Source organism: Neltuma alba, unplaced genomic scaffold (genome assembly GCF_004799145.2).
Source record: "Neltuma alba isolate B1F8T4 unplaced genomic scaffold, ASM479914v2 tig00010608_pilon, whole genome shotgun sequence".
Lineage (NCBI taxonomy): Eukaryota > Viridiplantae > Streptophyta > Magnoliopsida > Fabales > Fabaceae > Neltuma > Neltuma alba.
The window spans coordinates 131,276-147,892 of NW_021635466.1; the positions used below are offsets into that span (position 1 = coordinate 131,276).

The 16,617-nt window shown below is 33.1% G+C and overlaps 1 protein-coding gene across 1 annotated transcript; it reads left to right on the plus strand.

Moving 5' to 3' along the window:
- Nucleotides 1-6,005: 6,005 nt before the first annotated feature.
- LOC114757522 (TMV resistance protein N) lies at nt 6,006-9,542 on the plus strand. Its single transcript, XM_028946603.1, has 5 exons — nt 6,006-6,541; nt 6,665-6,768; nt 7,145-8,207; nt 8,605-8,880; nt 9,003-9,542. The coding sequence occupies exons 1-5, from the start codon at nt 6,212-6,214 to the stop codon at nt 9,456-9,458; spliced, it is 2,229 nt and encodes a 742-aa protein (XP_028802436.1). The 5' UTR covers nt 6,006-6,211; the 3' UTR covers nt 9,459-9,542.
- The last annotated feature ends 7,075 nt before the right edge of the window (nt 9,543-16,617 follow it).

Genomic DNA, 16,617 nt, shown 5'->3' on the forward strand with positions numbered 1-16,617 from the left:
AGATAAACGTATGATAAGCCATATCTCTCCAAGCTGTCACATCTCTTTTTTCAGCAGCATCTCCTTTTTCAACATGCGGAACCTTTTTTAAGTTTCCCATAAAATCACTCTAGGGAGAGCTGGTAAAAAGAGGAATAGGTGTCGTAATAAAACTAGCATGTACTTACCACGCAGAACATGGAGAGCTGGTAATTTGAAGTTTTTTCATTTTAATTTATAAAAAAAAAACACACTTTTTTCTACACATAGATATATCATAATTCACAATATTTCATGAATTCATGACATATAAAAAATGAAGATATGGACAATCTCTAAATTACATTTGAATGATATATTTGTTTAATTACATTTGTATCATGCATAAACTAATTTAAAGTAATTTCCTACTATTATTTTAGCTTTCAATGCAATGCAACAGTCATAGCGTGAATTCAACCTTATCTTCTTCTTCTTCTTCTTGTTTTTTTTTTTTGGTGGTGAACAATTCAACCTTGCGACTATACTTCCACTTAACATTTGGATATCATATGAAATGCAGATTCCTTCCACCATTATGCAAAAATATTTTTCATCCTATCAAGCGCCTAACTCGCACAGATTTATTCAATTTTAATTCCTTACCTTGACTACTTTACTATGAAAGCATGAATATGACTTCTATCAGTTGTGGTTTTCTCTCGACATTTTGGTCTTCAGCTTGAAATATAAATTAATAATGAACTATAAAAACTGATATCATAAATCATGGACGGCAATACTTAATGGGGGGGGGGGAGAAAAACTACAACTACAAAGATCAAAGAAATTTGGACAAATTAAAGAATTAATGTAAATCTTCAATAAAATTGGGCCTTTTTTAATAAAGACAATCCAACATGACGTTTAATAATAGTTCAATGTTGACAATAACTATAACTTTTTCCAATGATAAAAAATAATGAAGAGAACTTCTTTATATGTCAAGATAAAAAAAATGTTTACTTCCTCATGGAGCCTGTGAGGAGGCATGAAATTAGAGTAGGCATAAAATTTGAAGAATTCCACCTTAAAATAACACCAATCATTAGCATCAGATAAAAGAATAGAAATACTGCATAACTTGCGAGGTGCTGAAAATGGGCAAAAATACCTAACATGGATGTCATGTTTTATTACCTATTCATGATGTGCAATAGAAACTACCAACCTTACACATCAAAATTCTCTAGATTTATACAGACTGAAGCATCTATTCCAACACGCTGTGAGTATCTTGCTTTCTTTAGAAAGCACAGGCTTCTTCTTCGGCCAACTTCATTCATCAACTGCCACATTGAAAATGGTTTTTAGATCTATTGTTAGAACAAATGTGAAGAAGGACAAATCGATGAAAAGAAGAGACGAGAGATACAGAGTGGGGTAAGAGGAAATTGATGAAAACCTGATAGAGGGAGCCGGGGTGAGATTCAATGGCAGGGGAGGGGGTTTGAATATTCAAATACCGGAGTGAGACGAGACACTCGAGATGGAATTCAAAATTAAAAAATTCGGAGCTTATACTTGAGGGAGGGAAGGCATTTGCTTATGGCCTGTTTGGGATAGCGGTAAAAATTATTGATAAGCACATTTTATATAAATCGAGATAAAACTCTTCTCACATGTTTGTCTCATATCCTGTAAATTATGATTAAAAAGCTATTTATAAATTGTTATAAACAGGTTCTTTATTAAAAGATTTTGAATTCTGAATTTGAATGTAGCTTTGCCTCTCACCAAGAAGTAACCCAAAAAAGAAATAAACTCTATCTGGAATTTAGGGATCTTGACCTCTTCTCCATCTTCATGTTTCTACGCCCAAGATCCAGCTTTTTACAGCTCTGCGTCACTGAGATGCTGATGCCCTGCTTCACTCTTTTCTCCGCTCTCTATCTCCCAGCCTCTTTCGTTGGCCCTTTCAAATGTTGTGGGCTTAGGATTTGTCTTCTTTCTATTGTGCACCTTCCTTTATTTTGTACTTTTTTAAAATAAAATTTTATACTCCAATTTTAATTATAAAATTATATTTATGGGCTATAACTAAAATTTTATAATTAGAACAGTAGATAGTATTAGAGATTTCATAAAAAATAGTTATGCATTTAATAATTACAATAAAAGAAGAAACTTAAGTAATGAAAATTTTAAAAACATTTTATTAAACAATAAAAGATTATATAAGATTTTACTTTTAAAACAAACATCTATAATATTGATTAATTTTAAAAAATAATCTTCAATAAATTGAAAAAAATCTTCTAGTTTTAATTTTTATAGAGGTTTTATATTGTTTTTTAAGTGTTTTCTATACACTTAAATGTTTCAGATGACATTAAGAAATTATTTTCTTATAGATATATTTTAAAAAAATTCATTTAATTATTCTCTATTTTTTAGGTTACTTTTTTTATTTTCCTATCTAAAGATAACAAAGAGAAATTTGTTGAAAGATAAGTTTCATGGAGATCTTATATTGTTTTTTTTTATTGTTTGTCTATAGACTTAGATGTTTTGATTACATTAAAGGAATTATTTTCTTAATGACCTCTTTAAGAAAAATACGTTTCATATAATTATTCTCTATTTGTCCATGTTATTTTTTTATTTTATTTTCCTATCAAAAGATGAGAAAGAGACATTTGTTCAAAGCCCATTAAAACTCAACATTGCACGCAGCCTTTTGTGTGAGCCCAAAGACACGAAGCCCAAAAATCTTACCCCCAAGCCACATATCTCTTACGACGGCATATGAACAGTAAAACAAGTCAATAGCCATATTTAGATGTGGCTTCAGGAAAGAGTTTTTATATACATACATTGATATTGACATTGATGATGTTCGGCGCTACGCATAAACGTTTTAAAACGGACACTCCCGTTAAATCCTTCCAACGTCGGTCAGTTTTTTTATTGTGGGTCCCCACAAATGCACAAGTATCAGCTTCTCTCATGGTCAAGTCTCCCCTAATTCTTTTCTTTCTCGTTTCTCTCTCTTCCCTCTCATCTTCTGACTCTCCTCCCCCTCTCAAGTCTCTCTTCCCCGTCAACTCTCTCTCTCTCTACCCCACTGCTCCTCCAACCTCTGCGATTTTCAACCCAGGAAGAAGAGGACGTCCTTTGACGCAGCTATGGAGGTCGCGACATTGAATCGAACGTTCAACGATGCAGATTTCCCTGTCTGGGAAAAGATTGGTGCTGTCGTCAGGCACAGCTATGGCCTCGGTAAGCTTCTCAGCCAAACTTAAAAGTATTCATTAAAGTTGTTTGCTTTAGAAATGAATCAACGAAAGCCTCGTTTCTTTTTCTTTTTTTTTTGCGCTCTAATAGTTAGTATTTCAGTTGGTCGAATTGATTTTCATGTATGATGTTAGTTTTAGGGATATAGTTTTATGTGTGATGTAGTTTTCCAGGATATATATGTGGCCGTGGCTGTTGCAGGGAGTTTTATCCTTGTTTTGCCAGTAATTGTATCTCCATGCGTTGTGGGTGCCATGTGGTATATTGGGGACATTTGCAGGAAAAAAAAGGAACCATTGGTTTTCTTACCACATTTACACGCTTAATTATAGGATGAAATCACAGTGGAAAGGCTCTCTCTGGCCGTCCTCCAACTCCACAATGAGTGATCCGTACAGGCCTGCGGAAGGGTGAGAGGGAAGGAGAGTTGACGGGGAAGGGTGAGAGTTGAGGGTAGAGCCGGGAAAACGGGTCGAGCCCGTCGGGCCGGTCCGTTTAAGTTCGTTTAAGTCGAGGGCCGGGCTTATATTTTAGAGCCTTGAAAGGGAAGTCGGGCTTAAAAGGACTAGCCCTGTAGGGCCGAAAAATAAACGGGCCGGCCCTGTAGGGCCGCGGGCCGGCCCGTTTAGGCCCGCCAAATTATTATTTTTTAATTTCTGTTTTTTTTTCTTAACTTAAAAAAGAAAAACCTAACATTTTAAACATAGCATACTTTTAGTTTTACTTATCTTGGCAGCTCACATAGATAGCATTCACAAAAGAAAAAAAGAATCACTATAGTTGTGGGAAAAATAACCAAAAAAACATGAAAATTGCAAAATTTAAAACTAGGTATATTCATAAAATATATTGTTATTTATAAGTTGTCAAAACCTATTAAAATACTGTATCTATAATTTTTACAGTCTTTATTTATCATTCTCTCATATTTTTTATACTTGAAATATAATTGATCAAAAAATCTTTTAAACTAAAATAAAGATCTATATTATTTTTATAGTAGAAACAAATTTAGAACTAAGAATGATGGACTCTTTTCTTTTTTGTCGGTATGATAAATGATTATTCTTTATGTATACTATGTTTGTTAGTTAAACTTTTTTGTTAATTATTTATAATCAAACTAGATCATCCGCATTGTAATTATCTACTAAACTTAATGCTTATTTAGTTGTTTATATCTGTCCTCTATTTAGTTTGTTTATTCAATAGACTTTATTATACTGTAATATATGTTTAGACATGATAATGTTTATATTTGTAACTCAATTTTATTTATATTTATACCTTTTATTAGTAATTTTTATTGTTTCATTTTTATTATTTTGATAAAATATACAAAAAAATAAAAAAATTATTTTAATTAAAAAGACCAAAAGCCCGCGGGCTAGTCCGAGCCCGTCATCTCACGGGCCAAGCTTAAAAAAATGACTTATTTTTGAAACTCGGACTTAAACGGGCCGGCCCGTTTAAACCCGAGCCTGTCACGGGCCGGCCCTACAGGGTCGGGTCGGCCCATTTTCCCAGTACTAGTTGAGGGGGAGAGAATGAGAGAGTCCACGGATGAGAGAGATGAAGGATAAAAAGAGAAGGGAAAGAAAGAGAGAGAAAGGAAAGAGAAAAGAGTTAATCTGACAGAAGCCGACACTTGGGCGTTTGGTGGGACCCACAAAAAAAAGCTGACGGACGTTGGGAGCGCTTTAACCGAAGTGACATTTTTGCCCTGATTTAAAATGTTGATATGTATTTTTGTCCCTGACATTATATCATGGTAAAAGGTAAATTTATTGTTTTATCTTTTTTAAATACTTTCTTTTGCTACAATATTTTTCAAATATTATCTACAATAGCCAAGACAATATCAGCCAAATACAAAGCCCAATAACATTAATATAATTAATGTTATGTGACTTGATAGCAGCTGGAGAAATATATTTATTTATGTAGAGCTTATTTGGAACTCTGTTTAAAATAAATTTTTAAACAAGTTTATCTAAATTAAGATAAAATTTTTCTCACATACTTACTTTATATTTCGTAAATCACATTTAAAAATCTACTTATAAATTAATCCAAACAAGCCCTCAATTAGCTTATGAAGTAAATATAGTAAGGAGCTAAACACAAACTGTTTAAGGCATACAGCAGAACAGCACAGGTTATTGATTTTTTATTGATTAAGAGAAAAGGATAATAAAATATTTTGAAAATTGCTAAATGACAAAACAAAAATTACTATAAAAATATGTTGTCATTTGCTATTTAAGTGTAGCCAATTACTATTAAAGTATAATAAATAAGACTAATTTAAAATTTTGAAATTTCAGAAATGTATACTTTTTTGAGATTTTTTTTGAAGAATAAATTAGGGGGGAAAACTATAAAATATTCTGAAAATTATTAAATAACAAATTAGAAATTACTACGAAAATATGTTGTCATTTGTTTTCATCCTTAATAAAAGTTTCCAAACTATGTAGTTTTTTTTGCTGTTGTGAAGTTAATGACAAATTAAGCTATCAAATCACGTCACTAATTTGATATAGACTTCTATGTTTTTTCAAACAAGATATATTTTGATTTTTTTTTGAAGAATAAATTAGAGAAAAAAGATAATAAAATATTCTGAAAATTACTAAATAACAAATCAAAAATTACTATGAAAATTTGTTTTCATTTGTTTTGATCCTTAGTAAAAGTTTCCAAACTAATGTAGCTTTTTTGTTGTTGTGAAGTTAACGAACATCAAACACGTCACTAATTTGATATAAACTTCTATTTTTTTCTAACAAGATATATGGATATTAAATAGGAACTTAAGTCTCACCACATGTTTTGGAAAAATATCTGTCCATCGTTGGTGCTCGCGGACCAAAGAAATAAAAGTCATTCTGAGAAACCGAAGCAACAAATATAAACTTGGATTCGAACTCTAAAGCAAATCTGATTCATTTCCATGGACGACGGGAGGCCGACCAATATTTATCTAAGTCACAGAGGCGATGATTACAACGTTTATGAATTCACTGATAAGCTTTGTGCTGCTTTTGAAGCTGAAGGTTTAACAACCTTTGAGCAATACCAGGATCTTGAAACAGACGACTCACTTCTAGATTATCTACTGAAACCAATTCATGAATCATGGGTCTATATATTTATCTTCTCCAAAAACGATGCTACACCAAAAGGTCACTTAGTGGAACTCCAAGAAATTACTTGGCACATTCATAGGCCACGCGGTGTTATATTCATCTTCTACGATCTTGATCTAATCCAGGAAAGGCAGGTAAAATTCTGAAATGCTTTTTATTATGCTCCTCAAGAATCTGGACTGTTCAAATACAAATTAGATGGATTTAGATCAAATGTTAATGTTTCTGCAAAGAACTCTAATGCCAAGAGAAACCAGGTTCTGGATGAATTCTATGACAAGGTTGCTAGTCAGTTCAGCAAATTCACAAGTGGGACGCCAGATGATCTTCTTGAGATGTACAGTATCATGATCCGGCCACGGTACAATTCTCTTACTAACTAATTTTACATTTGATTCTTAACATAAGAGCCATATAACTAATCTACGAATATTTAAAAAATTAGTTAAATTAGTTATTTATAACAAATATGTTTTAGTTTTCGTAAGCTATCCTATTTAATTATTTGTATTAGATTACCCCTTGATTGGAAGCCCTTTTAATATGTGCATCCAATAGGGCTACTTTAGGTAAAAATTATAAATTTGGAAGGCAAAGTAAACCAAAGTCTTAAATTTAGGATCAAAGTGAACTTCTTGTCTAGCATCTATATTTAGGATCAGAGGTAGTAGTTTAATTTTCTGAAAGTTGATTCTGATTGATCATATTGGTTGTTTTCAATTTCATTCTTCGTCCAGCCGAATTTCAAAAGCCATCAGTGAGATCGTTAGCAAGGTCATGATAGCTCTGCGTCAACTAGAGTATGTTGTTGAGCTAGTTGGGATGCAATCTCGTGTGGCTGAAGTTGAAAAGCTTTTGAATCTAAGTTCAGATGATGAACAAGCTCGAGTAGTAGGCATTTGCGGTATGGGTGGAATAGGCAAATCAACTCTTGCTCAAGTTTTGTGCAGATCAATCTCTCGCCATTTTGATGCTTATTGTTTCATAGAGAATATAAGTCAACTTTTGCATGATGATCTTCCTCTAATGGAAATTCTTTATCAAAACCTTGAGATCAAAGATCCAGAAACTTGGACTCCAAACCAACGCAAATTTCTTATTGTACTTGATGGTGTTGATCACGAACAAAATCTTGGTGCACTGAATCTGCTTCTGAAATCTGAATGCTTTGAAAAAGGAAGTAGAATCATCATTACAACTAGAAATGAACGAGTCCTTGAGAAGTGTGAAGTGGAACATGTTTATAGACCTAAAATACTGAGTGAGGATGAAGCTCTGAAACTCTTCTATATAAAAGCCTTTGGACGTTATTCTGCAGAGAGTGGATATGAAGAGATGACAAAGAGTGTGCTGGAATATGCAAATGGACTTCCATTGGCAATTATAAAACTGGGCACATTCTTATGCCAGAAAAGTGTTGGAGAATGGAGAAGTGCCTTGGCTCAACTAAAAAGGATTCCTGATCGTCACATAGTGGAGGTGCTCAAAAAAAGTTTTGATGAACTTGATGATAAGAGCAAGGAAATGTTTTTGGACATCTCATGTTTTTTCATTGGGAAAAAGATGGATCGTGTGAAGGAAATTTTAGATACTTGTGGCTTTCCTGCGGAGAATGGAATGAAAATTTTGATTGAGAAATCACTCATGAACATTTTAGATCACAAAATAGAGATGCATAATATGTTGCAAGAAATGGGACAACATATTGTTCGGAGAGGATTCCCTTACGAGCCCAAAAAATGGAATAGGTTGTGGCATATAGATGATATTGATTACGTCATGCAACAAAATGAAGGCACAGTAAGTCGTTAATAACTCTTTTCTTTTACTAAAATAGTGTGTGTGTATAAAACCAGGTTAATACCATTTTTAGTGCTTAAAAATTTGACTTCATTTTGGTTTCAAACCCTGATATTCTAAACTAGGGGTTTTGATTTCTGAAATTTGATTTTATTTTGATTTTGGTTCCTAAAATTTGAAATAAGTGGTTTTGGGCTCTGAAATTTGATTCCATTTCAATCTGGCCTAAGATTTTTGGTCCTTAAAACAAGAACCAAAACCAAAACCAAAATGAATTCAAATTTAAGGGACTAAAATAAAATGAGGGCAAATTTTAGGGACTAAAAATGATATTAACCCTATATAATACACAAAATTGAAGTGATCTGTCTAACTTGTCTTATTTATTTATTCCTAGGCTATGAAAAGATTTGAAGCTATATCCCTGGATTTGGAAGACACCAGAAGAGTTACATTAAGAGTTGAAGCTTTATCACAAATGAGCAATCTTAGATTACTCATATTCCGTAATGTCAACTTTTATGGAACTCTCAATTCTCTTTCTAATGAACTACGATATGTTTCGTGGCATCAATATCCTTTCACTAGTTTGCCATCGACTTTCGAGCCTTATGCACTAGTGGAATTGATCATGACTGATAGCAACATCAAAGAATTATGGCAAGGCCAAAAGGTAAAACTATAGTTTGTGGATTTATTTTACTTGTTATGATACATTTTAGAGTACTAGTATAAATATCTCTTGCTCTATAGCTACATTTTATGTAGAACATAGTGACTCTGTCTCATTTACAGGTGCTTCCTAAGTTGAAAACTATGATTCTTAGTGGCTCCAAAAATTTGATGAAGATGCCAGATTTTGGAGGGGCTCCAAATCTTGAAAGATTAGAGCTGGAAGGATGTACTGGATTGTTGCAATTACATGCATCTATTGCTAGAATTCCAAAGCTCAAATTCTTAAATCTGAGAAACTGCATTAATTTGGTTAGTATTCCGAATGTGTTATTTGGTCAAGGTTGTTTGGAAATTCTGAATCTTGCTGGCTGTTCAAAGTTTGCTTCTTGTTTGAGATTTTGCCCTTTGAAGAGCTCCATAGAAGTGAGACTACTCAGCATTTGGTACCATCAATTCTTAGAAAGAATGTTGTACTTTTTTCTTTTTGTTTTGCCCCAACATAAAAATTATCATCTGCTTGTTTTTTGCTGTCTTTTTTACTTGTTCTGTAGGGTAAAAATAAAAGGTGTGTCCTGAGATATAGTTTTGCTATTTATGTACTTTAAACTCGGTTATTCCACTTCTACTATATATGACTGTATACGCATCATCTCTAGCTAATTAATGGTGGGTGTAAGAAATTATGTAGATGAAGGCTGAACCCCATTTATTTCCAAAATTCTTAACGTAGAATTAACTAATTTATCTTACTATTTTATTAAAGCAGTAGATTAAAGAAAATGGAAGAATTTACGTGTTGATTTAAGAATTTAAAAATATAATTATAGGGTTGCGCACGTGTATATTTTAACACTGCGGGAAATTATAGCTTAATGTTTCTTTAGTGTAATAATGCTAATACTTTTTGATGAATTATGATGGTTAATAGAATTTTCTTAATTCGTCATTATCTAAAGCTTTACAGAATTGGGGTTTGAATTGAAAATAAAAAAGAAGATTTTATATCCTGAAAATTGTTCATAACAATTAACTTTTGTTAAAAGGTAAAAAGAAATAGATTGACTTTAAAAAACAAATCATATATAGGCTGAATATATAATCTGTAAGTATTATTTTTATCAAAATATTCATCATGGAAGGTGATTTTGACACATACTACAAAAAAAAACAGTAAATTACCGGCGGTCAATTTCTAGCGATTAAAAAAGACCACTACAAAAATAAACATTTCTAGCAATTATAACAAAAATCACAAAAATCTGCAACATTTTGACTAAGAAGGGTGTAGACCCCACACATTTCTAGCGGTTTTAAACCAACCACTAGAAAGTGACCGCCACAACTGTTGCTGCCATTTGGTGCGAAGCTGGCGTCATATTTCGAGCGTTTAATTTCTAACGGTTCTGTTGCTAGAACTGCTAGAGAACGCAAATCGTCATTGCGTTTTCTAATGATTCAATAACCGCTAGAAATGTCAACGAATTTTCTAGCAGTTTTCCTTGAAACCGCTAGAAATGTTTTATTTTTCCTGAGGAGTCCTGACACGTGGCTGCATGCAGGTGGCAGAGGGGCAACGCTACAAATTTCTAGCGGTTTTCAAAGAACCGCTAGAAATTTGTAGCCTATATATACCCCCTCTGCCTCATTTTCATACTTTTGGTGAATTGTGTAGTGAAATCCTGATGAATTCTCTCCACAAAACATATCCAGATCCAAATCCAGATGGTATTCCATATTTTTAGGTAAGAATTAGAAATTTATTTATAAATTATTTTCATTTTTATTTTTATTTATTTATTTAGTGTATGTCTTAGATAGTTCTCCATAGTTTGAATTATGTGTTATATTTTTTATATTGAGTTTAATAGACTAGTTTAGTTAGAATTCATAGAAATAATTTTTTATAATAGACTGGTTTATTTAGAATTAATTGAAGTAATTGTTTATTTTTAATGAGTTGATATGAGATTTAAATATACAAATATTTTTTATTCAATTATTATTATTTGATTATATTTATTTGAAGTATTTATTTATAGTTATATTTTTTATATTGAGTTTAATAGACTAGCTTAGTTAGAGTTAATAGAAATATTTTTTTTATAATAGACTAGTTTATTTAGAGTTAATAGAAATAATTAATTTTTTTAATGAGTTGATGGCAAATTTAAATGTACAAATATTTGTTTTTCAATTATTATTATTTGATATTATCTATTTGAATTATTTATTTAGAGTTGATAGATATAATTGTTTATTTTTAATAATTGTTAGTTGTAAAATATATTTTTCATTATAATTGCTATTTGCTATTATTAGGATGACTCATTAATCAGGGAAAGAGCCAATCGATCCTAATAGAAGAGGATCCAGCGAGGATCATGCCGCTAGGGGTGGTGATGCTAGTGAGCCATTCTCAAGCATTCACGACTATGATCTGAACGAGGAGGACATCCTGAGCTTCATGACAAATGATGATATCTAGCCTACTGAGGAGGCTAATTTTTCGGGGGATGAACAACCCCATATTGATGATGGTGAGGAGGAGGAGGAGGAGGAGATTCGGGGGAATGAGAATCCCCATAATGAGCAGTGTCCTGCTCCAAGGCGTCAGACCGGTTTTGAAGTGGAGTTTGTGGGTAAGTATTTATTTAATCTTTTTAATTTAACAACTATTTGATTTATATAAAAATTGTTTTAATTTAATTAATATATAATTAATTTCCCAATAAAATTTTGCAGACTTTGAGGGGAACAGGTCCTATAGGAGGTTGACAACCAGAGAGCTGTCTATGATGACGAGCGTACGGGTGGTTGTGCTGCTGAATGAATTAGGCCAACTAACTAAGAAAGGTGGCTAATTATATAATAAATATGTGCACCTTCTTAGTCAATAGTGGATTTTTTTCCCTATTTACATAAAGAATTGAAAGAAAATCACTATAAAGAAGAAGCAATAAAGTAAGGTTAAGAAGTGATGAATTTAATATATATATATATATTTATTTAAATTACTTAATTGTTTAATTATAATTTTTTATTTACATAATTAATTTTTGAGTTATAATTTTTTTAAATTAGTTAAATGAATATATATTTTTTATTTAAATTATGATTATAATTTGTTATTTATGTAATTAATTTTTTATTTATAATTTTTTTAAATTAGTTAAATGAATATATATTTTTATTTAAATTACTTAATTGTTGGATTATAATTTGTTATTTATTTAATTTATTTTTCATTTATAATTTTTTTAGATTAGTTAAATGAATATATATTTTTTATTTAAATTACTTAATTGTTTGATTATAATTTGTTATTAATCTAATTAATTTTTATTTATAATTTTTTAATGAGTTAAATGAATATATATTTTTATTTTAATTAATTAATTGTTTGATTATAATTTGTTATTAATGTAATTAATTTTTTATTTATAATTTTTTAAATGAGTTAAATGAATATATACTTTTCTTTAAATTACTTAATTGTTTGATTATAATTTGTTATTTATTTAATTTATTTTTTATTTATAATTTTTTTAAATTAGTGTAATGAATATAAAATTTTTATTTATTTAATTACAGAGTAAATTCATATTAGGATAGGAGTTGAGGGCAAATACCATCAAGAGACTTAGGGTAGTATGGAAGAACAAGCAAACCGATGGCGGGAGAAGAAAAGTGACGGGACAAGGCCTCTACAGGAGATACTAGAAGATATACCTGGTGGAGTCCTGGAGCAAGACCGGTCAAGTTTTGTGTATTTTCGGATGTTGGCTGAGCAGATGGTATGATATTATTGCATTAATTATAAAAAAAAATTATTTTTTATCCAATTTGACTAATTTAATTTTTATACATTTTGTTTTAAGCTCTTTCCTAAAGAAATGCTGGAAATGCCAGGCAACAGACAATGCGTCATAGGGCTAGATCCAAGAGCTTTGCTATCACCTATGATGAGATTGTAAGTACATAAAAAGAATTTATATGTTGTGTATATGCATTTAATTTATAAATAATAATTTTTTTCATTTCATTTACAGAGGGAAAAGATGCTGCAGGAGCGGGGAAACGCGCCTACCTATGGCGAGATGTGGCCGAGTCTGTACAGGCCTCGAGACAGGTCTCCTGCGTCATATGATGTTGAGGAGATGGCAGTAAGAAATTAATTAATTAAATATTAATATCGTAGTATAAATATTCCATACTAATATTTTTATATTAATTTTGATAGGCATGGATAACTTAAGTCGACACCTAGTTGCGAGAGTCTCAAGGGTTTGCGTCAGATCCTACTGCCTTACTTTTAGTGGGTCGTGGCTGAGCGCAGCACCTCGACCGAGTTAGTGGGCTCAGTCTTGGACCCATACCGAGTAGGCTGCCCCGTCAAGTGGTGCTGGCCCTTCAAACACTGCGGGGAGCTCTCAGTCAGCAGCGACGTCCCATCAAGCAAGAGCAGGAGTGAAGTGGCCGAATTCCTTGTCTGAGGAGGAGCTGCGAGAGGAGATCAGGCGAGAGATGGAGGCCAGGATGGAGGAGCATGATTATCATTTGCAGTTACAGCTTGACCGGTTCAAAGCAGTTGCTATGGCCATGTGTGATATGATGATTAGTTTCGCTCCAAACATCTCATCCCTAACATACACTTGACACCAGCCCAGCCCCAATAAGACCAGTAGCCTGCCCAGTCCCAGTAAAACCAGCAGGAGGATCTAGAAAATGACGATTAGGATGATACTGCTTCTGCCCCTCACCCCTGATTTACGCCCTTCCCTTGTATTGACTTTTAATAATTTGGATTTTATTATGTTATGTTTTATGTGGATATTTATTTAAAACCATAGTTGTTTAATTTTATTATTAGTCACTTATTCCTTTTTTTATTTGTTATTGTTTTTTTTTTTGCACAGATGAAATTTGTGATGATTACAAACCACTACAAATGCTGCAACTGCAAGAAAATTTAAAATTTTAGATCAGATTCTTCTCCTAGCTAACAATTTCTAGCGGTTGCTAGCTACTAGAAAATTTTTACTGTTACAGTCTAAGATTCAAATTTCCCTCTAACATAACATTTCTAGCTGTTATTAATGCTAAAAAAGTCTTACCGTTACCAAATTCAAATTTCCATCCCATTGCAACATTTCTAGCGGTTATTAACCGCTAGAAAATTCTTACCATTCCCAAATTCAAATTTCCCTCCTATCTCAACATTTCTAGCCGTTATTAACCGCTAGAAAATTCTTCGGAATTCAAATTTCTAGCGGTTGTAACCGCTAGAAAATGTATATAAACACTAGAAATTTCTAGCGGATTAGAATCGCTAGAAAATGTTGACCGTTATCTATCCATTGACAGCTTCCTTTATAAGCTGAAAAACTTCATCTAAAATTCATTTTAACTTTTCTTTGAGTTTTTCATCTGATATGTTCACGAAATTTGAACAATATTAGTGATGGATAGGTCGTGGATCAACTTGCACTAGTCGACTCCGTAATACTTGGCTGGTCTAAACTATTTCTTGGATTTTGCTTTTGCTAATGCTGCCATAAATGGTAAGATTCAGTGTCCATGTCCTAAATGTAATTTCAAGAAACGGCATCCAAGAGATATTGTTAGAGAGCATTTGATATTTAAACCCTTCCCGTGAGAGTATGTATTTTGGCAACTATATGGGGAATGACCAGATATGATTGCTGAGTTAGTTCTAGTAGTTTCACGGATGGGAGTTCGAGTGGAAGAAGTTGATGTCATGAACGATGCTGTGCGTGATGCTTTCGATGTTCACGAAAGTGAGGATCCCAATAAAGATGAAGTAGAGGGGCCTCAACTGGAGTTCCTTAAAAACGAAACTATCTGGGAATTTTTTGACCTCATGAATGAAGCTGATAAGCCTCTTTATTTTAGATACACAAAGTGTTCTAAGTTGTTATTCTTGGTAAAGCTTTATGGTATCAAATGCTTGTGTGGTATGACTAATAAGGTGATGTCCATGCTATTGGAATTACTGAGAGATGCTTTCCCTCAAGCTGAATTCCCTCCATCTTTTTATGAAGCAAAAAAGATTATTAATAAGCTTGGCTTGAACTACAAGAAGACAGATACATGCCCAAACGACTGTATGTTGTACTGGGAAAACGATGCAAACAAGGAGATTTGTGCGAGATGTGTAAGACATCTCGCTATAAGTCGGTACGGAAGGGGAAAAGGCGAAAGAAGAAACCAGCCAAAATTTTCAAGTACAATTCATTATAATGTGTTACTTGTTTTGTCTCTAAATATTCGATATTTGAAATTCTCAATACATTATTTCGTTAGGTACTTTCTTTTGAAACCGTGGTTGCAAAGAATGTATATGTCATCAAAAATAACTGAGCACATGAGATGGCATGTGACTGAGGAAAATCCAGATGGCAGGTTAAGACACCCACGAGATTCGGAGGCGTGGAAAACGTTTGATGCGAAATTTCCAGACTTTGCTAGTGATACTAGAAAAGTACGTCTTGCGTTGGCAACTGTTGGTTTTAATCCCTTCGGAAATATGAGCACAAGCTACAGTATCTAGCCCATGGTGTTAATTCCATACAATCTCCCACCTTGGATGTGTATGAAACAAAGCTCCTTTTTACTTTCCATAATCATTCCTGGCAAGAAAGCACCGGGAATGATATAGACATGTACCTATAACTGTTGATACGTGAATTGATCGATTTGTGGACGGATGGTGTTGAGACGTATGACTCATATGATAAGCAACTATTCAATCTCTGTGCAGCCTTGATGTAGACAATAAGTGATTTTCCTGGTTTGGGAACTTTGTCTTGCTAGAACGTGCATACTGGGCTGGCCTGTCCTGAGTGTAATTTTGACGCCGTATCATGTCACCTTCCACACAGTTGCAAGTGGTGCTTCATATGTTAGGAATAAGGCATAGGAAAATTATTAATGGAATATTAACCTACAAGTATTTGGAAAAATTAAAATCATATGTTAGGAATAAGGCGTGGCCTGAGGGGTCAATAGCAGAAGGTCATTCCGGAGATGAGATCCTAACTTTCTGTTCAAGGTACTTTGATGATATGAAGACATCTTTAAACCGCCCGCGTCGCGTAGATGATTCTCCTTTTGGTCCTTTCACGTCAACTTTATTTTCTCTTGTTGGGAAACCAATTGGAGGATATGAATTCTTCAGACTTACTCCCACTGAGAAACTCCAGGCATACATACATGTTTTGATAAATTGCAGCTAAGTTGAACCTTTCATGAAGTAAGTATTATAAGCTCACTAACTTTTACACTTTATATTTGTTTCTCACTGACTCTTCTAACAAATTACACTTCATTATAGTGAGTTTAGAAATTATCTCAGGCGGCAGCTATGAGGGCATGCATGTTTCGCTAACATTGATAAAAGAGTCCATATAGAGTTTCCTGGTTGGTTTATACGTCGAATACGTAATGACAACATCCCATATACAGATGAATTCAAAACTCTTTCCCTCAGTCCGTTAGACCATGCACGAAGGTTTACTGCGTATAATGTCAACGGGTTCAAATTCTATATGGTCGGACGTGATTAGGGGTTGCTCACACAAAACTCTAGAGTTTGCGGGACATTCGGAACCAGATGTTATGCTAGCAGTAGTGACGGCGATATGAGCTTTGGAGGCATCACTTACTATGGAAAACTAATTGATGTCGTTGAGTTAAGTTACCAACTTTTCACCGT

Coding starts and splice junctions, on each gene's coding strand:
- LOC114757522 (XM_028946603.1), top strand. CDS start 6,212: ATGGACGACGGGAGGCCGACCAATATTTATCTAAGTCACAGAGGCGAT. Junction 6,769..7,144: donor AGTATCATGATCCGGCCACG/GTACAATTCTCT, acceptor TTCTTCGTCCAG/CCGAATTTCAAAAGCCATCA. Junction 8,208..8,604: donor TGCAACAAAATGAAGGCACA/GTAAGTCGTTAA, acceptor ATTTATTCCTAG/GCTATGAAAAGATTTGAAGC.